Source organism: Coptis chinensis, chromosome 6 (assembly GCF_015680905.1).
Source record: "Coptis chinensis isolate HL-2020 chromosome 6, ASM1568090v1, whole genome shotgun sequence".
Lineage (NCBI taxonomy): Eukaryota > Viridiplantae > Streptophyta > Magnoliopsida > Ranunculales > Ranunculaceae > Coptis > Coptis chinensis.
Window position 1 is genome coordinate 99378220 of NC_141461.1, and position 24570 is coordinate 99402789.

Genomic DNA, 24570 nt, shown 5'->3' on the forward strand with positions numbered 1-24570 from the left:
TGTGGGCATGGAATTTGGTCATCTGCTTTCAACGAAGAACATTTGCTACAGTGAATAGGATTATCACTACATCCTTGCAACCTGATTAATGCAAAATGAATGACAAACTTAGCATACTAATCTGTACGCGTAAACATTTATCCCCACTATAAAATTTGGCCAGTACCCATTATATACCTTGATTGCTCAAGCATGGTAATCTTCTCTCTCATCAAATGCAACTCCTCAGTCAACCGAGTTTCGCTAACCTGCCACCAAAGAAACCCAACTAAGAAATCAACAAAAATTTAAAACCTTTTAAAATCATAAAACAACATTAGGGGGGATATATAAATAATAAATATACCATATGCTTCTCGCATTTTTTTCTATACTTTTCCAACCTCTTCTGAAGCATTCTTCAACTCATCTTTGATATCAAGAACACAAACCTCAGCCTCTTTAGCCCTTTCATCTGCTTCATTAGCAAATATGACGTGGCTTCTTGGGAGTATTTTCCACTACTCAATATTAATGGTCTTTGATTAGACACAACTAAATTAGAAATAACCAATTCTACTGGACTCATAATAGTAATTAAGTATCGGTTTCCTAACAGAGAAGAGCAATAGTAGGGGTTGTTTTTAATTCTAAGGGCAGTCAATATCGGTTTTCGGTGTTAATCGGTTAAGGAAAGGTGACGATATCTTTATTTCTTCTAATCTAAGAGCATTCCCAATGCAAGCAAGCGTCATTATGGCCTTATGGGAAACTTGACACAACTCTCTAGATGAACTTGCTAACACAATAACACACTAAAATCAGATTCAAAGGTGTTGCTCTGTAGAGATTTCTTTTGTTGTAATATCTATTGTACTTCACCGGGTTTAATTGTAATCACGTAACTTATTAACCTGAGTATGTTCAAGTTAAACGACCATAAACTAACTATTAATTTAGAGATTTTGGTCCTCTAACCATCATCCAAAAGTAATTACATACATATAATATATGTGGATTTATTTGATTTAGTCTAACAGAATTAGTGACCTACACTTTCCTGCTTACCCAAATTTATAATAATCTGAATAAATAAATAGAATTCTAGGAGATTCAATAGTCTACCAATAATAAGGGGGCTCCAAATTGACATCCAATGAAACATTTCTAGTTCTAAACAAAATAAGAGTATGTGCAAGCAAGTGTAATAGTTCAATAAATCAAGGATCCCAGATTTTAGATATATAATCTCAAAGAAGAAAAATCAAAGCACGGTGGACATGAAAATTTCTACCCAAAACTGATAAAGATATTTAGTATGATGCATGGTTGAGATTATAATATGCAAACCTTTGTCTTTTCCAGCCTTCACCAGAATAAGCATCAATATAGTTATGCTCATTGCCCATTCGATCTGACAAAGATCTTAGACGCCTTCTTGTTATCGAAAACTCATCATCCATGCTTTATTTGTCCTTTTTCTCATCTTTCTTTTTTGTTTCTTTTAATTAACACTAACATTTGTAGAAATATCAGTAGGATCAGGAGCTTTACAAAGACCATTTTCTCTGGGCCGAAGAACTCTGGCACTTCCTAGGGAGGATCTCAGAACCCATTTTCTCTTTCTCGATCTTGATTGCATATTTGAATTTTCTCTTGTGTGAAAAGGTGGACTGCTGCTACTCTAACATCAATGATTCAGATCCTACAATCATATTTTCCGTTGGTTCACTGTGTAAATGTTCAGAGAAGTTCAAGATGGCATGGCTCGTTGTTTCACAGTTGTGTTCATTAGATCCCATGACAAGATTTCTTCAACACCGATATATATATATATAGCAGAGGAATGACAATAATCAAAGTAAATGCTTTGATCACTCTATCATCCTTTTTGACATCGTTTAATTAATTTTGGAAGAAAAGAAGAATAAGAGAGAGGGTTTGAAGAGATTGTTTAATTTTGGAAGAAGAGAAGAATAAGAGAGAGGGTTTTTGGAGAGATGATTTTTTTTTTTGGAGAGTTGGGAGTGTTTTGTAGAATTGAAAAAAGAGTATAGAATGAGGTTTTTATCTACTTTGGGTTAGGAACAATTGAAATTGGCAAAAAAAGGCATAGAACTCCTTTTTTAATGAAAAATCTGATGTGTCAGTCTCAGAGAAAAAAAAAAGGGGGCTGACGTGGGTCACTGGGAGCATTTTCCACTACTCAGTATTAATGGTCTTTGATATATATATAAATTTAAACTAAATATATATTTATATAAAATTAAAGTTTATTCATATTAAAAAAAGTTACATAGTCATAGAAAAAAAATAATTAACATTAACCATTCACATTACAATACTCTAACCACTCTTAATCTTTTCCATTATATCACCTAACCACTCACATTTTTCACACACTAAACACTTCAATAGATCAATACATTTTCCTTCAAGGTTCGCAAACTTTTTCAGCTCTCTAACACCATCACAACCATTTGGGCATGATACATGTGCATAAGGGCAATACCTATACCAATGATAATTCTCGCCACAACACGTGCATATTAACAAATTGTCTCCATATATATATTCCATACCAGGACATATATCATACATGCATTTCAAAAATCTTATTTTTTCACCATCTTCGTTACAACTTCTATGTATGAGTATATAACCTTGACAATGTGGTGTTTTAGGACACCTTTTGTTCATATACTTGCATGACAACGCAAGGTGTTTTCTTGAGGTGAAAATTTGGCACCTCTCTTGATCGAGTGTATCAAAATAACAGGATTATTGAGTTGATTCGGCAATGTCGGTATGTTGGCTAGTTTTTTGTAATGATGAAGAAGAAGCCATAGTTGTGGAGATAGTTTTGGAGTGTTGGGTGAGAATGAAGCAATTTCTTGAAATTTCAGACTTTGTATTTGATAGCATGCGCCATTAAGATCTTGACGCCACGATTACTAATGGCACGTGATAAATGACCCCTACAATGAATTTTTCGAAATGAAATTTGTGATCACTTAGAGTTGGTCGAAATTTGCGACCAGTTTCTTCAAACTTTTTCTTCAAGCCAGTACTAATGGCGCGTATGGTGGCCCCTACAATGAATTTTGCGGACGAAATTTGCGACCAATTTCTTCAAATATGAAGAGTATGCTATCACCACCTAGAGATGCTCTAGCCTTTCATAAATTTTGGTATTAGTTGGATTTAATAGTAGGAAAAGGCATAGGGGTGGTGTCATTGTGGCAATGTTTGCGTGAGCATCAAATTTTGATCTCACCTCAACGACTCATAAACGAATAAGAAAATCCACGATCTAGCACAACACTCACATACTTTCTAGTTCTACTCCTCTTCCTATATCCCAACACGTGTCCTTATCTATAACGTGTTTCTCCCCAACCAAGACACAGACTAATTCCACTACATCTCGAACCATCTTAGTAACTCCCAAAACTTAATGAAACCGAACTCTCTTTCTCTCGCCGCCAATTCCTTCTTACATTCTTCAAATACTTGTTCACTCTTCCCTTCTTTTTCCAGCTTCAACCCCTTGTTGCCATTCTTTACTCTCTCTGTAACATCAAAACTACAGCAGATAATAATCTTCTCTTTCCTCTTATCCCTCGTTTGAAATATCAATAACTAAATGTTTTTTTAAACTTGATGTTACCTTGTGAGCAAATAATGTGATGGGGGTTTTCTATATAATGTATGTTTCAACGTTTAAGCACTTTTCTTGTAAAAAATGGATTGCCCATTGTAAATTTCGTCCATTTTGTTCAATTTCTGCTGCTATTGAAGAAGCGTACGTACCCATTTCTGCCCAACACCCAACAACTTCACACGACCATCTTGTAGAACTAGATACTGTAATGGTTGTAGACATTTTGAATGATATGTGGAAAAAACCCGATGATGCGCTTTTGTTTTTTCGCCAACTAAATGACCGCGGTTTTCGCCATGATATTAAGTGTTATTCGGCTCTTGTTAGGATTTTGTGTGGTTCTGGTAATAGGAAAAGGTTGGGTTCTCTATTTATGGAGCTCATTGTGTCTAAAGAGAAACATCCCCATTTTGATGTTTATGAGCTTTTTGAAGTTCTTAGGGAGAGTTATGGTAATTATGAGGAGTGTGATAAATGGAGTCCTCTTGTACGGGCTTTTGATGTTTTGGTTAAGACTTATGTTGAACTTGGGATGTTTGATGATGCTATGAATGCGTTGTTCCAAAGGACAAGGCGGGGATTCGTTCCTCATGTTTGGTCTTGTAACTATATCATGAATTGCTTGATTGACCGTGGTAAGTCCGACTCGGCATTGGCCTTATTCCAGGAATTGAAGAGGCGGGGATTGAGTGCAAATGCTTACACTTATGTAATTCTTATCAAGGCGTACTGTAGAAGAGGGAATCCGGACGAAGCTTCCGAAGTGTTTAAAGACATGGAAGAAGCAGGTGTTACTCCGAGTGCGTTTGCTTACACGACTTGGATTGATGGATTTTGCAAGCATGGTAAAACAAGTCACGGCTATGAATTGCTCAAGAGATGTAGGAAAGCAGAGGTCCCAATTGATGTCTTTGGCTACAATGTCGTGATTCGTGGGTTCTGCAATGAGAGGATGCTGCAGGAAGGTGAGGATGTCTTACATGACATGAAGAAGCATGGAGTGGCTTCTAATGTTTACAGTTACAGTACCCTTATTCATGCGTATTGTAAGACTGGTGACATTGCGAGAGCCTTGGATCTTCACAATGAGATAGAATCTGATGCTATTAAGAGGAATTGTGTTATTGTCAGCTCTCACCTACAGTGTTTATGCAAGATGGGGAAGACTGTTGAAGTGGTGGAACAATTCCAGAGGTTTAAGACTTCAGGGGGTTTTCTTGATGAGGTTTTGTACAATATTGCGATTGATGCTTTCTGCAAGATGGGTGCAGTGCAAGAAGCTGAGAAGCTGCTTGAAGAGATGAAGGGGAAGAAAATGATTCCTGATGCCATACATTATACATGTTTAATAAATGGGTACTGCCGTCAGGGAGTTAAGCCCGATCTTATCACCTACAATATACTGGCTGGTGGGTACTCGAGAAATGGGAACGCACAGGAAGTAGTTGATCTACTCAGTTATATGAAATCCCAAGTAGTTGATCTACTCAGTTATCATGATAATTAGAGGTCTGTGCAGAGTAGGCAAGACAAAAAGGGCCAGAGCTTTTTTTGATGGTTTGGAAGAAGAAAAGTGTGTCGTTACTTACAGTGCGATGGTCAAGGGGTATTGTGAAGCAGGCCATACAGAAAAAGCATATAAACTATGTCTGTGCTTGTTGTCTACGCATCAAAACCTTGTAAGTAAAAATGCTTGCTCAAATCTCCTGAGTAAACTATGTGAGGAAGACACCCAGGGAGCTCTTGTATTGTTTGAGAAAATGTTAGCTCTGGATTGGGACCTGGATGAGATATATTACTGCAAAATTATTGCTATTTTATGTAGAGCTAAAAATGTGAAGATGGCACGGCATGTGTTTGACCTTATGGACTTCAAAGAGTTAATACCGGATGTCAAAACTTACACCATAATGATGAATGGATACTGCAAGACCCATTGCTTGCAGGAAGCTTGGAATTTACTTGATGACATGCAAAAGAAGGGACGCAAGCCTGATGTAATTACTTATACGGTGCTTATTGATGGGATCCATAAAGAAAATCGAAAAAGACGCCACTCCAGTCATAACTCTGAGGGAACCACGGGGAAATTGTATGATGCTTCTATATTGCTTAGTGAAATGAATATCATGGATATTACACATGATGTTGTTATGTATACTGTTTTGATTGATTGGAATTGCAAGGCAGACAACCTTCAGGATGCTCGTCATCTTTTTAATGAGATGATAGACAGAGGGCTAACCCCTGATGCCTTCACGTATACAGCTATGATGTCTGGGTATTATAATCAGGGGGATGTGGACAAGGTTGTAAACCTTGTTGATGAAATGACCATGAAGGGATTAGTGCCAGATGACCGTACTATATCTAAGTTACAGGCAGGAAAAGTTCAAATGAAGAAAGTACAGAAAGTGAAGTTTCTGCGTTGAATGTTTGTATTGCCAATGGATCAAACCTAGAAGTTTGAGTTATTCAAGTTTTGTTCAGGGGAGGAAAGAATTCAACAGATTATTTGTTGTCATCTTTATTTGTTTTTGGGTTTTTTAGACTTTGGTACCACTTTTTAGTACGATATTAAGAAATAGTACCACTTTTCAAAAAAAATTAAGAAATAGTACCACTTTTTTTTTCTTGACCATTAAGAAATAGTACCACTATTTTCTTGACCGTCAGTTGACCAAGTTGACCACGGTCAAACTGGCAGTATTTTCAATATGGCAATTCATGGAAATTATGAGAATGGTTACAAACTAGTCCTAGATATGTGTAGGCAGATTATGAGAAGAAACCCAAGTAGTATTTCCAAATACTTTGTGAACCAAGACAGTTATAATTTCATTGGTGTTCTGGTTGCATTCAAGGCATCATTAGATGGGTGGAGGAATGGGTGTAGGCCAATAGTTGGTCTTGATGGTTGTTTTCTCAAAGGCAAGTATTGAAAATACTGTTAGTTTGACCGTGGTCAACTCGGTTAACTGACGGTCAAGAAAAAAAGTAGTACTATTTCCTAATATCGTACTAAAAAGTGGTACCAAAGTCTAAAAAACCCCTTGTTTTTTAAAGTAGTAATTTTATTTCTCAAATTTGTCATGATGTTTTGCAGGCTTCAAGAAAGGAAGGTTCAAAATGAAAAAAAGATTCACTGTTTGTAACGTGCATAGGTATGAAAGCGAAACAATGTGCTTTCTCATCTTTGTTTCCAGTTATTGTTACTGTCATTTATTTCAGTTAAATATATGTTGTAGCTATGTAAATTTCGTTGTTTGTCGTAACCAAACAAGATGTCCAACTGAAATCCCATTATGGAACAACCTAACTGCAAATAATTTGAAATTCACATATCATACTTCTTGTCCTTATTGCATGAAATTAGACCTGGCTGCTGAAGCGAGATGGTGTCGTATTTGTAAGATCTTGACAGAGGTTCTTTAGCTTTGTTCTTTGTGATTCATATGGGAGTTCATGGCATTGTACACTCCCCGGGTGAATCTTATCAAATTTAGTTTAGTAATCTTCAATTTTTATTTCTGTTTCTTCTGCTGCTGTAAGAGTTTAAAAAGAAAAACGCAGAAGGAAAAGCGAGAAAGCCTGCATCAAGTGGCCAGCTCTACTGAGGTTAGCCAACATGTGGCACCAACAAAAGAAAGTGGACCTAAGAGACCTGTTGCTTCAAATGGAGCTGTTACCTCAGAAGGAGATGAGCCTATTAGGGTAGTTTCAATTAGTAACAGCAATGCAATTGAATTGTCCATCAACAATGAGTTAGGTTCCTATAGTGAAACACATGATAATCTTTGTCAGTTTGACAGTAGCCACAATGCATTTTATACGGAGTCTGGGCCGAAATTCGGAAAGGATGTGGCATCTAAACAGTATCAAGGATCAGAACTTGATCATCCGGAAGAAGAGAAGAATCGTTATTCTAGTACTTATAATGGAACTCAAGAGATTCAAACCACTTTAACAGGCCATTCTAATGGGAGTGGATATGATGATCGGAACATTTATCAATCTAGTCGGTACTCCGTAAGTGAATCTCAGCTCACAGAAGACAGGAGTCATCTAAAGGAAGACTCTACTACATCACATGCTTCTTTTACAAGCATTTCACCAGAGAAGCATGGTGATCCAGTGCAACTTGATGCTGGATTTGCCAGCACATCAGCTAGTGGCAATGCATCTGTTTATCTAAACTAGCATGAATGCCTATGGAAGACTATGTGAGCATACTGGCGGTTTAATTAAGTTAAGCATCTTTCTGCGAGTTAACCAACTCGACAACAATTTCTGAACCCAGTGCAAAAAACTCAAACACGAAGTCTGTTTTCAATAAACGGAAACAAACTAATATCAAAATACTATTTGTGGAATATGCAGACGTAACTTTCTCACTAAAGATGGAGATGGGTGGTATAGGGACATTAATTCAAGCCTACGTAGTCATTTACGCATCACACCTTCAGACTGCAAGTGGCATCATAATTTTAACCACAATCAGATAACAAATTTCATAATCAAATGCGGTTGGTCACCGTCTCCAATTTCAAGCTGAAATCTTAAGCTGAAATCAAATGCGGTTGGTCACCGTCTACAATCAGATAACCACATTCATGTGTAACATATTTTAAGCTGAAATCTATACCTCAAGATTATGGACAATGGAGCTCAGCATTGTATTCTTATAAATTTATTAACAAATTGGTCAATGCAATTACATTTCCTATCTCTTTAAAAGAAAAAGTACAAACCAAGTGGAAGTGTGAGTATATGGGGTCATTGTACTCAGCCTAAGAAGCAACACTTAATTAAAGGAGTTGCCCATACACGCCGTAGCAGTAAAAGACAGTATGTTTTATTTTTTGTTTTTTGCTTGAGATGTATATTCTTCTTCAAATTCGTCCAGCTAGCAAAGTCTGCTTGTTAGCAATGTGGCCGGCGTTAAAATGTTAACTTAGGTGATTTAGACACCCCTTCCTAAAATGTTAACTTAATGCCGCCCGGTACCTTTATCCAACAGAATTATCTAATGTGATCATGTACTGTAAGGCCTTGGGTAGCTAGCTAGCAAACTTAGAAGCTGTGAATGATCATAAATGATTAACTTTATATATAGGCGTAAATAAAACATTTATCGATCAACTTTATTAGTGATTGTTTTCGTTCTAGCTAGGCGTTTGATTATGATCAGTACTTGTAGTGGAGGTATTCGTGACATAAGATGTTATATGTGGCAAGGGGGACGTATGTTGAATAGGGAAGAGGAGACATGATGCAGCGGATCAGATCCGCGGTAACCTAACTACTGAGAACTGCCATATATAGATAGCGACAGGTGGAGAGGCAGGGAGCACGAGATGAACGAACCAGACCAAGAAGGAAGTTAGGAAAGAAAGAGAGTATATAAAGAAAAGAGAGGAGAAAAACGAAGGAGGAAAAAGAGAGAGGAGAAAAAGAGAGAGAAAAGAATACCCTAATATAAGTGAGTTCATAGGTTGTAATCTTTGAGTATACATTTGGCGCCGTCTGTGGGGAGCCGAGTTAGCAAAATGGCCACCATATAGCGAAAAGAGGAGTAGGAAGACCTAGGAAAGAAGCAAAGGCAAGAGAGGAAGCAAATGAGTGTAGAGGTGGAAGGAGTAGGGGAAGAAGAGATATCGGACGTGGCGGCAGACGCCAACAGACTTCTTCAGGAGGAAATAGTGAGGTTGAGGAACGAGAACGATGAGTTGAGAAAAGAAAGGGAGACCACACAGGGGGAAACAGAGCGGGGGTATCAACGAGGTAGTGAAATGAAAGGGGAGAATGAGGGATATCAGCCCATGGGCGCGGAACCAACAGCGGGCATCACACTGGAGGTTGTACAGGCGATGATTGAGAAAGATAAGGAAGTGAATCGCGTAGCAGAAAGAGCTAACCAAAGTGCCGCGCAGAAAGAGGTTGCAAGTCTCAATAAGAATCCGCTACCGGATTCGATATGGAATTCGGCGCCTAAGAGGTTCAACCAACCAAGGTTTGAAAGGTATGATGGAAAAGGAGACCCGAAAGATCATCTATATCACTTCCTGCGTGATGCCGCTATGGCAGAAAGTAAGTATGATGGACTCTCGATACATGATGTTCCCCGCCAGTCTTAAGGGGGGAGCCTCAGACTGGTAGTACAGGTTGGCCTCGAGGAGTATCAATGGATTTGAAGAGCTAGAGCGCGCCTTTGTCGATCACTTCATACACCAGAAAAGGAGGGTGGTAGATATCGCGGCCCTATTCAATATTAAGCAGAGGTCAGTAGAGTCATTAAGGGAGTTTTTGTGTAGATTCAAGGAAGAAACGCTGAGAGTGGAAAATTTAGATGAGCATACCGCGGTTATAGCCTTCCAGCACGGCTTGAGGCAGGGAACTAGAGTTCACGAGTCGGTGTCCAAGATAGAAATCACTACTCTGCACGCTCTGTACCCAAATGTAGAAAAATACATACGATATGAGGACATAATGCAGATGACTACAAAGGAACAAAAAAGATCGGGGAAAACAGGGCAGGCCGTGAACCGAGCTGACCCAAAGGATAAGAGCAAAAGAGAGGACAGAGAGAAGGTATCATACAGAGGAGAGAATATAGGACCAGAGAGGACTGGGGATCGTGGTAGGGGGGATATTCGAGAAAGGAAGCCATACTGCGAGATAGAGCCAACCTCGCTTAACAGGCCGTTAGAGGAGATCTTGCCGCTAATTAAGGGGCGGCAGTATTACGAGGGTCTGCGGAACACTCCAGGTGGGATAGAGGGGAAACCATTTTGCGCATATCATCAGATTAGGAACCACGCTACTAATGAGTGTTATGCCTTGAAGTGGTTGGTGGAAATGATGATTGAGAAATTAAGGGATGTGTTTCGACCCCCACCTACGTGGCAAACGTCCATTACTAGGGGTCTCTATTTTATTCATTTAATCGACAGGGCTAAAAGCCCAATTTGCAATACCATGGATCAATGTATAAAGCCCATTAACTCATGTGTCTAAGGTCAACCTTAGCCACATGGCTTGCCACTAATATACGTTAATTTATGTCCGATTCGCTTCTTATCAAAGGGATAATTATCGGTTAATGAGTTATATTCTATCACAATTACTCAAGATACGAGAATACTTGAGCTACAAGGACTCTCTATTCTACCTATATAAATACCAAACTATTTTTCATAAGGAACTACGTTGAAACTTGATCCCTAGATAATAGATCTTGGGAAAGCAGCCATTATTTGGTTCGGTTTCATCTCCCTCAACATCAAATTCCTCCTCGTTTCTTAGTGCTTTACTTTACCATTGCTTCGTTGTGGTTGAAGCGGTTTTCTTCACCAAAACATAATTGGGCGCTCGCCCGGGGGAATTTAGAATTCATTATCACGTGAAACAATCAAGATGGTAAGCACAAGAAGCAGACTAAGTAGTCGACATATTCCTCTTGCTAATAGGACTCGCAACCCTCGAAATTCAAATTGGCCAATGCAAGAACCGTTGAACAATCAAGTTGCTCCTAGTGGTAGGATCAATTCTCAACATCCAATCAGAAGCGGCCAAGAAACCGCCACCGCCGCCAATCGCCATCGCAAAAGGCGCATAACCGCCCGCACCAACCCTAACAGTCTTTGCAACAAGAAAACCGACAAGTCAAGAATCCTCCATGCGGTCCGCCGTCTGTCCATGTCGATCCTTCAGTTGACATGGATATGGATGTGAACATTACTCTCACACCAACTAACGGAAAAGGTGATAGTAATGTTTCAATTCACCCCTAGTAAGGTTGAGTGTGAGTTACGACGAGTCAAAAATTTAAATAGGAACTTGAGAAGGAAGCCGCAAAGAGGCAAAGGCGGTGGATGATGCCGCAAATTCAACAACATCAAGGCGACTCACGGCGGGACGCAGCCATTCCAAAGCAGTATGGGGCGCTCCTTTGAAGATCCACTTTATCGCCCTCAACAACGCGTTTATTTCGATCTCAAACATAATCAACCAAGACACACTCTAAGAGTAATGACCCTATTACCCGTATTCCTATGGGGAGAATCGATTGGCGGGGATAACTACTACCCTAGACATGTCCGATCTCAAAGGGAAGATTTACCTCGAGAGAAGCAATTTCGTGGAAAGACCGCCATCCGAGATATATCCGACATGATCGAAGGCGGGCATCCCAAACAAAAAGCAACAAAACTTGGAGAAGTGGTATAATTATACCGACCACCCCGCCAAGGGTGACTACCGGGCTTAGACAGTCCGGTTCTGAGGGGATAGACAAAGACAATCACCGGGTCGGAGTTGATCGTATGCATCGCCAAAGATCTCTAACTCCAATAAGAGATAATGGAAGGTATCTGTTTTGACCCCACATAATGGGGTAAACGCCCATTATTAGGGGTCTCCATTTTATTCATGACCGACGGGGCTAAAGCCCAATTCATTAATATCATGGATCAATGTATACGGCCCATTAACTCATGTGTCTAAGGTCAACCTTAGCTACATGGCTTGCCACTAATGTACATTGATTTATGTCCGATTTATTTCTTATCAAAAAGATAATTATCACTTGAGAGTTATATTCTATCACAATTGCTCAAGCAACAAGATTACTTGAGCTACAAGGACTTTTTACTCTACCTATATAAATACCACATTATTTTTCATAAGGAACTACGTGGAAACTTGATCCCTAGAGAATAGATCTTGGGTACGTGGGCGCAGCCATTATTTGTCTCGCCATCTCCCCAACATCAAATTCCTCTGTTTTTTTAGTGCGTTCTTTACCATTGCTCTCGTTGTGTTGAAGCGGTTTATTGCCGAAACATAATTGGCGCGCCCGTCTGTGGGGATTTTAGAATTCATTATCACGTGAAACAATCAAGATGGTAAGCACAAGAAGCCAGATCAAATAGTCGACATATTCCTCCCCGCTAATAATACTCGCAACCCTCGAAATTCAAATCGCCAATGCAAGAACCGTTGAACAATCAAGTTGCTCCTAGTGGTAGGATCAATTCGCAACATCCAACAGAGAAGCGGCCAACCGCCACCGCTGCGCCGCCATTACCGCCAAATCGCGGTGATACAACACCTCCGAAGAAGGCATCACTTTAACAAAGTATAAGGAAAACCTTTATCCCGGACCGACCGACCGGGACAGAAGGTGACCTCGCGATATTTAAGGAAAATCACCATCCTAGACAGTTCACCGCATTGCAGAAAGAAGGCATCACGGAAGAAAGTATAAGAAAAGCCTTCATCCCAGACTGGACCGACCTGACAGGGAAGGCCGACCTCGCAGAACTGAGGAAAATCGCCATCCTAGACAGTTCGACCGCATGGGAAAGAAGGCCACAAAAGAAAGTTTAAGGAAAACCTTCATCCTAGACTGGACTGACCTGACAGGGAAGGCCAACCTCGCAGATTTGAGAAAAACTGGCATCCCAGATAGGTCCGACCAGGCAGGGAAAGAAGGCATCACAGAAGAAAATATAAGGAATACCAATATCCCAAATGAGACTGACCTCGATAGGAAGGCCGACCTCGCCGACCGAGGAAAATCGTCGCCCTAGACAGTCCTGATCCAATAAGGAAGGAAGGTGTCACAGAATTAACTAGAGGGAAGACCACAATCCCAGACAAACTACCGACCTTGATAGGCTGGTTACACGCAAAGAAAAAGACAATCTCCATTCGGACCCGAACGTGTGTATCGCTTAAAATCTCTCACTCTTGTAAGAGGTAATGGTAGGTGTAATGTCATCTTCCACATAGGCTCGACCGGGGGCGTCTGTCTATTTAAATCTTCTGGATAAAATGGATTTCACCCTACTTACCACGAAGTCCCTTTGATGTAACTTCCCACTCATCGTAAAGTTCATATGAACCTTAACGAAGCTTGTCCGATTCATCCGTATCCATTGCCACGAATTTCCGAACTGGTGAACGCCACTTCGGGCTTCCAACGCCTCTCTTTCATGGATGCTTCTTCATGGTACTACCAGATATCTTTGAATGTGGATGACCAAGAGTTCACCGCCTTCATGACCGACCAAGGCATTTTCTGCTACACTGTTATGCCTTTTGGTCTGAAAAATGCCGGTGTAACCTACCAAAAGCTTGTCAATACAATTTTTTCCGATCTGCTGGAAAAAATAATGGAAGCTTATATCGATGATCTAGTCGTTAAATCGAAGCATACTGGTGATCATCTTTCTGAATGGGAAAGTTATCTTAGTGCATATAGCATTGTCTTTGAAAGTCGTACTACTGAAAAAGGACATGCTCTAGCGTCTTTTGATAGCTGATTTTCCGATTGATGATTCTCCTATTGACGATTTCTTGTGCCAGGAAGAATCTATGGAAGACATTCTGCTGCCAATAACTGGAGGCGATGAAGACCAACATGAAAACGCAATTCCTAATCCCATTGACCTATGGATTGTTTACTCAGATGGCTCCCATAGTAAATCTGGGTCTGGAATTGGATGCATTTTTTGTTAAACCCGGCGGAGAAAAGATTGGGAAATCTGTGTAACTTAGCTTCGCCGCTTCAAATAACGAATCCGAGTATGAGGCTGCCATTTGTGCCTTGAGAACAACTTTAACACTGGGGGCGCGAAAGCTCCAGTTATACACGGATTCTCGCCTTGTTGCAAATCAGTTTGGTGGGTCTTTTGAAGCAAGAGATGAGCGTATGACGGCTTATCTTAGTTTGATACATAGTCTTGCTCGACAATTTGATAGCATCTCTATCACTCAAAGACCGCGAAATGACTTACGTCATGCAGATTCATTGGCTTATCTCTCCACGCCCGGTAGAAGGCGAAGGGTTTGACACATCACTTTTGCGATCATCTTTTCGTCGATCTAAGTTTGAACGTTTTAACGCTCACTTAGTTCATTACTATCATTACGAAAAAATCTGACGGTTACCACGCTTAACCGTCGGTTTAAGTTTGAACATTTTACGCCGCTTTTAGTTCATTACTATCATTACGAAAAAATCGCGAAGGTTACCACATTTAGCTTTGTCGATCCTAAGTTTGAACGCTTTTACGCCTGCTTAGCCATTACTATCGCTACGACAAAATCTGACGAAGTTACCACATTTAGCTTTGTCAGTCTAAGTTTGAACACTTTTTACGCTCGCTTACTCATTACTATCATTACGAAAAAATCTGACGAAGTTACCACATTTAGCTTTGTCAGTCTAAATTTGAACGCTTTTATACTCGCTTAGCCTAATTTTGCAAAGTTAAGTACGCATTGGGGGCGTTTTTCTCTACATGGGGGCGTCTCGTTCTATTTCATTTCAACTACATAAATCAACAACATTGTCAATTTTCCACAGGTATGTTATCTGACACAACAACAATATTCAATAACAAACTCATCTTTATTTTTATTTTTCATCAAAAGAAGTTTTAGCTCTATGGTATTACATTCACATAATTACCTTATCAATTGTCTCTGTCAATTGTCTTACGGTTGTTCGATTAAATCTTCATTTTCTTCTTCAAAATTTGCATTCGCTTCGCTTAGCGCTTTCGGTTAACTATTTTCCGCAGTCATTCTTTTTTCTAAGGCATTTTACCTTTCTTTCTCAACGAAACTTCTGTTAGCTTCTTTAATTCTTCTACGACATTAATTGACGTCTTTCTGTGCAAAACTTTTCTCCGTCGACTCTTTTTGAGTATAATTTGCTCGTAATACCGCCGTTTCTCCGTGCGGCGAGAATTCGCATTACGTCACCTTTCTTCGTGAAAACTTTCTCCAGCTTCATTATTTTTTATAAGGCATTAAGTCGAACTTTCTGTCAATTGTCTTACGGTTGTTCGATTAAATCTTCATTTTCTTCTTCGAAATTTGCATTCGCTTCGCTTAGCGCTTTCGGTTAACTATTTTCCGCAGTTATTCTTTTTTCTAAGGCATTTTACCACTCTTTCTTAACGAAACTTCTGTTAGCTTCTTTAATTCTTCTACGACATTAATTGACGTCTTTCTGTGCAAAACTTTTCTCCGTTGACTCTTTTTGAGTATAATTTGCTCGTAATACCGCCGTTTCTCCGTCGGCGGGCGAATTCGCGATACGCCACCTTTCTTCGTGAAAACTTTCTCCGGCTTCATTATTTTTATAAGGCATTAAAATTTGAACTTTTCGGCCGAAACTTTCGAGGCTCGCATTAACCGCTGCGTTTCTCCGATGCGGCAAAATTCGCAGATTACGTTAACTTTATGAGCGAAAACTTTATTCAACTTCTTTATTATTATTTTTTTTTTCTACGGCATTGTGATCTTTCCGTTCAAACTTTTCGTCAATATCTTTTGCTCGTAATTCCATGCGTTTCAACTCAAGCGCGAAATACAAATCTTTTCGTTAGTCTTTCGGACTTAACCAAAATTTGAAGCTAACCGGTAAAAATATTGACATACCTGTTTCATCTTTGTCGAATTTTTGTCACCGCTTTGTCATAGTCTCCGAACTTATCTTTCTCACGAAAAAATTTGAGCGAAAAATTTTCGTCAACGTCATTATTTTTGCAAGGCATTCTGCGCCGATCTTTTCTAAAATTTTCCGACGAAAATTTTCACGTCATTCATATTTTTTTCTAAGGCATTGTGCCGATCTTTCTGAAAAATTTTCCAAGCGAAAAATTTCACAAATTAATTAATTATTTTTTCTAAGGCATTGTGCCGATCTTTCTACTGAAAAATTTAGACGAAAATTTTTCGTCAACGTCGTTATTTTTCTAAAGCATTGTACCGATCTTTCTACTCTAAAAATTTTCCGAGAAATGAAATTTTCAAAACTTCATTATTTTTCTAAGGCATTGTGTCGATCTTTCTACGAAAAATTTTCCGGCGAAAATTTTAAAATTTTCGGCCAAATTTCATTTTTTTCTAAGGCATTGTGCGATCTTTCTCTCTAAAAATTCCTCGAGCAAAAATTTTCACATTCATTATTTTTTTTAAGGTATTACGCGATCTTTCTACGAGAATTTTTCCCGAACAAAAATTTTCATCAGCCTTCATTATTTTTTTTTCCTTCACGACTTATGTTTTGTTGTGTTCGTCCACTGTTCCAAGTTACGGAGCTTATCACTTCCTAATCTTCATTATTTTTTTTTCCTTCGCGATTTTGTTGTGTTCGTCCACTGTTCCAAGTTACGGAGCTTATCACTTCTTAATCCGGATTTAAACCGGATTTAAATTCGTTGCATGAATGTGGTTATCATTTCCTACCTTTATTTTATCTCTTAATAGCCCAGGTTTGGGAATCTTTGAAATTCAAAAATTAATTTGTCCATGTGAAGACTCGAACATTGTTCACCCCTCTCACCAATTAGTGGGTGTGCCACTACAGCCCAACCACTTTCTTGAAAAGAATCTCGTTTTTTCCATACTTCTATTAATACTAGATCTGCCAATCCGAATTAAAAATTGGTTTTCTTTATCGATTTTTTGTCACCTATTTTACTTCTTGCTTCCCCCTCTATCAATTAATTACATTGCAGCCTCATATAAATTAGTTTAAAATTATTTAACACACAATAATTCAGGCATTTTTCTCGACATTCCATTTTTCTATCATTTCCTTTCGCATGATACTTCGTTATACACTACGCTCACTTTTTCTTATTCCATTTTTTCTTTGCCATGTGAACTTTGTTCGCATGACAAAGAGGGGGCGGTGTTTCGACCCCCACATACGTGGCAAACGTCCATTATTAGGGGTCTCCATTTTATTCGTTTAATCGACAGGGCTAAAGCCCAATTCACAATATCATGGATCAATGTACATGCCCATTAACTCATGTGTCTAAGGCTGAACCTTAGCCACATGGCTTGCCACTAATGTACATTGATTTATGTCCAGATTTATTTCTTATCAAAAAGATAATTATCACTTGAGAGTTATATTCTATCACAATTGCTCAAGCAACAAGATTACTTGAGCTATAAGGACTTTTTACTCTACCTATATAAATACCACATTATTTTTCATAAGGAACTACGTGGAAACTTGATCCCTAGAGAATAGATCTTGGGTACGTAGGCAGCCATTATTTGTTTAAGTTTCATCTCCCCGAACATCAAATTCCTCTGTTTCTTAGTGCGTTCTTTACCATTGCTCTCGTTGTGTTGAAGCAGTTTATTGCCGAAACAGTATCCTTCTCCACATGGGCACGACCGGGGGCGTCCAGTTGTTCGAGCCAATACTTTAACTCTAACAGAACAACAGTTGAAAGAGTTGATTGCAAAAGAACTTAATGATAGAGAGTCAAAGGATGTAAGAATGAAAACTTGACAAATGATGGCGTGCTTTGATAAGTTTTTAAACGCCGACATTCGGAAGCTTACCACCATCCCGACTTCAAACAACCCAATTTTGAACTTTATGATGAGTCGGAAGGAGATCCTGGCTTGCATGTTCTATCGTTCAAAAATAATTTGGTGTTATGGAGTTGAGATGATCCGCTCATGTGTAAGCTCTTTCCATCAACTCTAAAGGGAGAAGCATTACGCTGGTTTAGTGAGTTGCTTTCAAGATCAATTCACCAATACAATGAACTAGAAAATCAGTTTGTTAATCATTTCTGCCACAATTGCAAGACGCCAAAGGATGTCGACTCACTTTTGAACATCAAGCAACAACGTGACGAAAAGTTACGTACTTTTGTTACTAGGTTCCGGAAGGTAGCAGCACCGCCGCTACTGCAAATGGCAGTACAAATGCCTCCGAAAGAAGGTGTCACGAAAGAAAGTATAAGGAAAACCTTCATCCCAGACTAGACCGACCTGACAGGGAAGGCCAACCTCGTAGATTTGAGGAAAATCTCCATCCTAGACAGGTCCGACCAGGCAGGGAAAGAAGGCGTTACGAAAGAAAGTATAAGGGAAACCTTCATCCTAGACTGGACCGACCTGACAGGGAAGGCCAACCTCGCAGATTTGAGAGAAATTGTCATCCCAAACAGGTCCGACCAGACAGGGAAAGAAGGTGCCACAGAAGAAAATATAAGGAATACCAATATCCCAAATGAGACTGACCTGATAGGGAAGGCCGACCTCGTTGACTTGAGGAAAATCGTCATCCTAGACAGGTCTGATCTGATAAGGAAGGAAGGTGTCACATAAGCAACTAGAGGGAAGACCACAATCCCAGACAAACTACCGACCTATATAGGCTGGTTACACGCAAAGAAAAAGACAATCTCCAGTCGGACCCAAAAGTGTGTACCGCCTAAAATCTCTAACTCTTGTAAGAGGTAATGGCAGGTGTCATCTTTCACATAGGCTCGACCGAGGGCGTCTGTCTGTTTAAATCTTCTGGATGAAATGGATTTCACTCTTCAATACAATTTTTTCCGATCTGCTGGGAAAAATATGGAGGCTTATATCGATGATATAGTTGTTAAATCGAAGGATACTGGTGATCATCTTTCCGATCTTTAACTTGTTTTTGATAGGCTTAACAAGTATAACATGAGACTCAATCCCGCCAAATGTTCTTTTGGGCCTCTCTTCTGGAAAATTTCTGGGATACCTCATGACTTGTAGAGGTATTGAGTCTAATCCTGATCAAATACGCGCCGTTATTGATATGCCATCACCAAAAAATAAGAAGGAAATTCAATGACTTCTTGGGTCGGCTTGCCGCTCTTCATAGATTTATTTCTACATATTTCGATCATTGTCATCCCTTCTTCCGGACTTTAAAAGAGGGCAAGAACTTGGAACATTGATTGTGAGATGGCATTGCAACAATCAAGAAATACTTTGTCGGGCCCTCCTATATTGACAAGTCCTTCAACGGTCAACCTAGTGGCATATACCGGCGGCTACAACTCAAGCCGTTAGTCTTTGTTCTTTTCATTGATGATGGTAGACCCGTCTTTTTTATCAGAATCAAGTAGATTAGCCGAATGGGAAAGTTATCTTAATGCATATAGCATTGTCCTTGACAGTTGTACTACTGAAAAAGGACATGCTCTGGCTTCTTTGATAGCTGATTTTCCGATTGATGATTCTCCTATTAACGATTTCTTGCGACAGGAAGAATCTATGGAAGACATTCTGCCACCACTAACTGGGGGCGACGAAGACCAACATGAAAACGCAATTCCTAATCCCATTGACCTATGAATTGTTTACTCAGATGGCTCCCATAGTAAATCTGGGTCTGGAATTGGATGCGTTTTTGTTATACCCGGCGGAGAAAAGATTGGGAAATCTGTGCGACTTGGCTTCGCCGCTTCAAATAACGAAGCCGAGTATGAGGCTGCCATTTGTGCCTTGAGAACAACTTTGACACTGGGGGCACGAAAGCTCCAGTTATACACGGATTCTCGCCTTGTTGCCAATCAGTTTGGTGGGTCTTTTGAAGCAAGAGATGAGCGTATGGCGGCTTATCTTAGTTTGATACATAGTCTTGCTCGACAATTTGATAGCATCTCTATCACTCAAAGACCCCGAAATGACATACGTCATGCAGATTCATTGGCTTATCTCTCCGCCGTCGTTAGAAGCGAAGGGTCAAGACACATCACTTTTGCAGTCATCTTTTCATCAGTCTAAGTTTGAACGCTTTTACGCTCGCTTAGTTCATTACTATCATTACGAAAAAATCTGACGAAGTTACCACATTTAGCTTTGTCAGTCTAAGTTTGAACGCTTTTATGCTCGCTTAGTTCATTACTATCATTACGAAAAAATCTGACGAAGTTACCACATTTAGCTTCGTCAGTTTAAGTTTGAACGTTTATACGCTCGCTTAGTTCATTACTATCATTACGAAAAAAATCTGACGAAGTTACCACATTTAGCTTTGTCAGTCTAAGTTTGAACATTTTTTACGTTCGCTTAGTCATTACTATCACTATGACAAAATCTAACGAAGTTACTACGTTTAACTTTGCCAGTCTAAGTTTGAACGCTTTTACGCTCGCTTAGTTCGTTACTATCACTATAACAAAATCTGGCAAAGTTACCACGTTTAGCTTCGTTAGTTTAAGTTTAAATGCTTTTACGCTCGCTTAGTCCATTACTATTGTTTTGACAAAATCTGACGAGGTTACCACGTTTAGCTTCGTCAGCCTAAGTTTGAACGCTTTTATGCTCGCTTAGTCTATTTTTGCAAAGTTAAGTACGCATTGGGGGCGTTTTTCTCTACGTGGGGGCGTCTCGTTCTATTTCATTTCAACTGCATAAATTTATAACATTGTTAGTTTTCCGCAGGTATGTTATCTGACACAACAACAATATTCAATAACAAACCCATCTTTATTATTATTTTTCATCAAAAGAAGTTTTAGCTCTATGGTATTACATTCACACAATTACCTAATCAATTGTCTCTCGTTGTCTCTTACGGTTGTTCGATTAAATCTTCATTTTCTTCTTCGAATTTGCATTAAACCGTTTAGCACTTTCGTTAACTATTTTCCGCATCATTCTTTTTTCTAAGGCATTGTGCCGCTCTTTTTCAACGAAACTTCTGTCAGCTTCTTTAATTATTCTACGACATTAATTGACGTCTTTCTGTGCTAAACTTTTTTCTGCCGACTCTTTATGAATATAATTTGCTCGTAATATCGTCGTTTCTCCGTGCGGCGAGAATTCGCATTACGCTTTCTTCGCGAAAACTTTCTCCAGCTTCATTATTTTTTATAAGGCATTAAGCCGAACTTTCTGAGCGATACTTTCCGAGGCTCGTACAACCGTCGTTTCTCCGTGCGGCAAAAATTCGCATTATTATTATAAGGCAAAAATCCGAACTTTCTAAGCGAAAACTTTATTCAGCTTCTTTATTATTATTTTTTTCTACGTCATTGTGATCTTTCCGTTCGAAACTTTTCGTCAATATCTTTTTCTCGTAATTCCGCCGTTTCAACCAGCGATGAAAATACAAATCTTTTCGTTAGTCTTTCAGACTTAACCAAAATTTGAAACTAACTGGAAAAAAAAAATACTGACATACCTGTTTCATGCTGTCGAATGTTTTTGCCACCGCTTTGTCATATTCTCCATACTTTTCTCCGTCTTCTTCGGCAGCCCAAAATAACTCAATAATTGTGCAATTTATTTGCTCAACGGAATTGCATTCCCGCAACTTAATTGTGAGTAAGCCATTACTACTTCATCTTCTTCAACTTTCGTTTCAAATTCATACACTTCGTCCATCTCAAATCTCTCGAGTACTAGTATTTTCCGTAGTTCTTTAAGTGACCATCGCCGTGGCATCGTGTGTACGTTGTATCTGTCACCTTCTTTCCACCTCACCGAATCTACGATCGTCATCAAGTTTTCTTCTTCTTGTTTATCTTTCGCCTGTTTAATACGGTTGTTTCTACCTGCAAAAAAATAAAAAATAAAAATAAAAAATAGGGTCAGATAGCTCTAAAACCGGGTTCATTTTATCCAAATGGGGTGCACCGGGCCACATTAATGCAACGCAAGTACGGTGCCTTTCCTTTACTGGCGCTGCACCATATCATGTTTGTTCCTTTCAGTTCCGAATGCCCGGGCCAAATTAAAGAAAAAGAGGTACGGTGCCCTTTCTTTGCTGGTGTTGCCCCGTATCATGTTTGTTAATTTCACTTTCGAATTTGGGCGCCATCATCAGTATTGCCTTCCACGGAACAAACATGGGATCGAAAACAAGTTATTCAAAGAAATGCGACATGAGATTTTTGATCTTTCACAAATCTGAAATCATTATCACGTGAGTACCTCATACACACAACGTTTCATGGAGACAAAGACGTGCATCGCATGCACCTGCGACTTCATGCAACCGCACGCATAAATAGCGATGAACACGACGCTTCACAAAGCGAGCACGCATCCGATGGTCTGTCACAAGTTTATATATAAACAAAGGTTAATGAAGAGAGACATACCTGTTGGTCGACGCGCGACGAAGAATCAAAGCGTTATCTGGCCGGTGTTGTTGGTGATAATCATGAGCGGGCGAATCACTTGTTTTAAAACCACGACTCCTTTCTCTGTCTCCACTTAAACTTGGCGAGGGGATTTTGGGTCGGTGTACACGGCTAAGGGTTGGAGTAAGGTCGGTCGTGTTGGTTCTTTGAGCTTCCACGCGAGAACTCTCGTCGTTGTGACCACGCTTTTGTTTGATGAGAATGATTTGTTCTTTCCTGGATTGGGATATCGCGGGCACACCACTTATATAAGGTTTTGTCGAAATACTTTCTTTCGATCTTGGGGATTCTTTTCTAATCCAACTTCATCTCTACTCTCATTCTTATCTACTCCACATTCTTATCTCCTCCGAACACTTTGAGTCCGATTAATGTTTCCCTTCCTTTTATTGCTATTATTACTATATTGCCCCTACGTATAATTTCAATGGTCTAATCCTAGTATTGCTATTCCGGTGGCACGCGTTGTCGAAATCAACTTTAAGTAGTATTGTCACGTAATGTCGTTCGTACAGTTTTCGCAATCAATTTCTTTTAAAAAATTTTATGTGCATTTTTCAGCCATTTTTTAACTACAATGCGTCCCATATACATTAATTTGACATTATTTCGTTTTCGATAATTCACAAATTTTTTCCGATTGTCCATTTTCCTATCGTTTACGTTCACACGACACTTTGTTATATATTCCGCTTACTCTTTTCTTATTTCAAGTTTTCCTTGATTTTTCTTCTCTTCTTTGCCATGTGCACTTTGTTCGCATGCCAAAGAGGGGGCGGTGTTTCGACCCCCACCTACGTGGCAAACGTCCATTACTAGGGGTCTCTATTTTATTCATTTAATCGACAGGGCTAAAACCCCAATTTGCAATACCATGGATCAATGTACAGGCCCATTAACTCATGTGTTTAAGGCTGAACCTTAGCCACATGGCTTGCCACTAATATACGTTAATTTATGTCCAGATTCATTTCTTATCAAAGGGATAATTATCAGTTGACAGTTATATTCTATCACAATTACTCAAGATACGAGAATACTTGAGCTACAATGACTCTCTACTCTACCTATATAAATACCAAACTATTTTTCATAAGGAACTACGTTGAAACTTGATCCCTAGCTAGAGAATATATCTTGGCACGCGTAGCAGTCATTATTTGGTTCAGTTTCATCTCCCTCAACATCAAATTCCCTGTTTCTTAGTCGTTCTTTACCATTGCTCTCGTTGTGTTGAAGCAGTTCTTTCTTGCCGAAAACAGATCTTTGGAATTTGTCACTGAGGTTCGTCAAGCCGAGAGAGTGCCGGCGCCGGCTAGAATCTTAGGAACTATCAATGTCATTTTTAGTGGGGAAACATTAGGGAGAAATGCACACAGAGACAAGATTAGAAAGACGGCAAGTTTGCAGCAGGTCAACGAGGTGGTAAGCATACTGCAGTTAGTCAGTGGAACCGCGACGAGAGAGGAAGTCATAATGTTCACTCCCAAGGATCTAGAGTCAGTTATATCACCACATGAGGATGCATTGGTAATCACTATAGCAATGGGAAACTATCTGGCCAAGAGGGTGTTGATAGACTGCGGAAGTTCATTGGATTTGTTATTCAAAGGGGACATGGAGGAGATGAACATCGACAGAGACCAGTTGAAATCCCCTCAAACAAATTTGTTTGGTTTCAATGGTAGTATGACTGAACCCATGGGGGAATTGGTATTACTTGTGACAGCTGGTCCGGCGATTGTATTCACAAGATTCATGGTGGTAGACACAAACTCCCAGTATAATGCAATCCTAGGGAGACGATGGAGCCATGAAATGAGGGCAATTCCATTGACATATTACTAGGTGGTTCGCTTCCCCACCAATGGGGGGATGTATGAAATTAAAGGGGATTAGGTGGCCGCGCAAAATATCCATCAGGTGATTGTGAAAAATATGGTCTGAGGAACGAAAGAG

The 24570-nt window shown here is 39.5% G+C and overlaps 1 protein-coding gene and 1 long non-coding RNA gene across 2 annotated transcripts; one reads left to right on the forward strand and one right to left on the reverse strand.

Moving 5' to 3' along the window:
- LOC147496069 (uncharacterized) lies at window positions 1-1437 on the reverse strand. The gene is made up of 3 exons (XR_015199516.1): window positions 1330-1437; window positions 178-248; window positions 1-81 (listed from the first exon to the last, which is right to left on the reverse strand). It is a non-coding gene; the product is annotated as an uncharacterized LOC147496069 (long non-coding RNA).
- Window positions 1438-10132: 8695 nt separating this feature from the next.
- Window positions 10133-24459, forward strand: LOC147496070 (uncharacterized). The gene is made up of 2 exons (XM_086568519.1): window positions 10133-10525; window positions 23854-24459. Exons 1-2 carry the CDS (start codon window positions 10133-10135, stop codon window positions 24457-24459), a joined length of 999 nt encoding a protein of 332 aa, XP_086424645.1.
- Window positions 24460-24570: the final 111 nt, after the last annotated feature.

Bases quoted from the DNA above. Each gene is read 5' to 3' on its own strand.
- LOC147496070 (XM_086568519.1), top strand. From the start codon at position 10,133: ATGCAGATGACTACAAAGGAACAAAAAAGATCGGGGAAAACAGGGCAG. The intron at 10,526-23,853 runs GTGTTTCGACCC...GTGTTGAAGCAG, and splicing joins TGATTGAGAAATTAAGGGAT to TTCTTTCTTGCCGAAAACAG.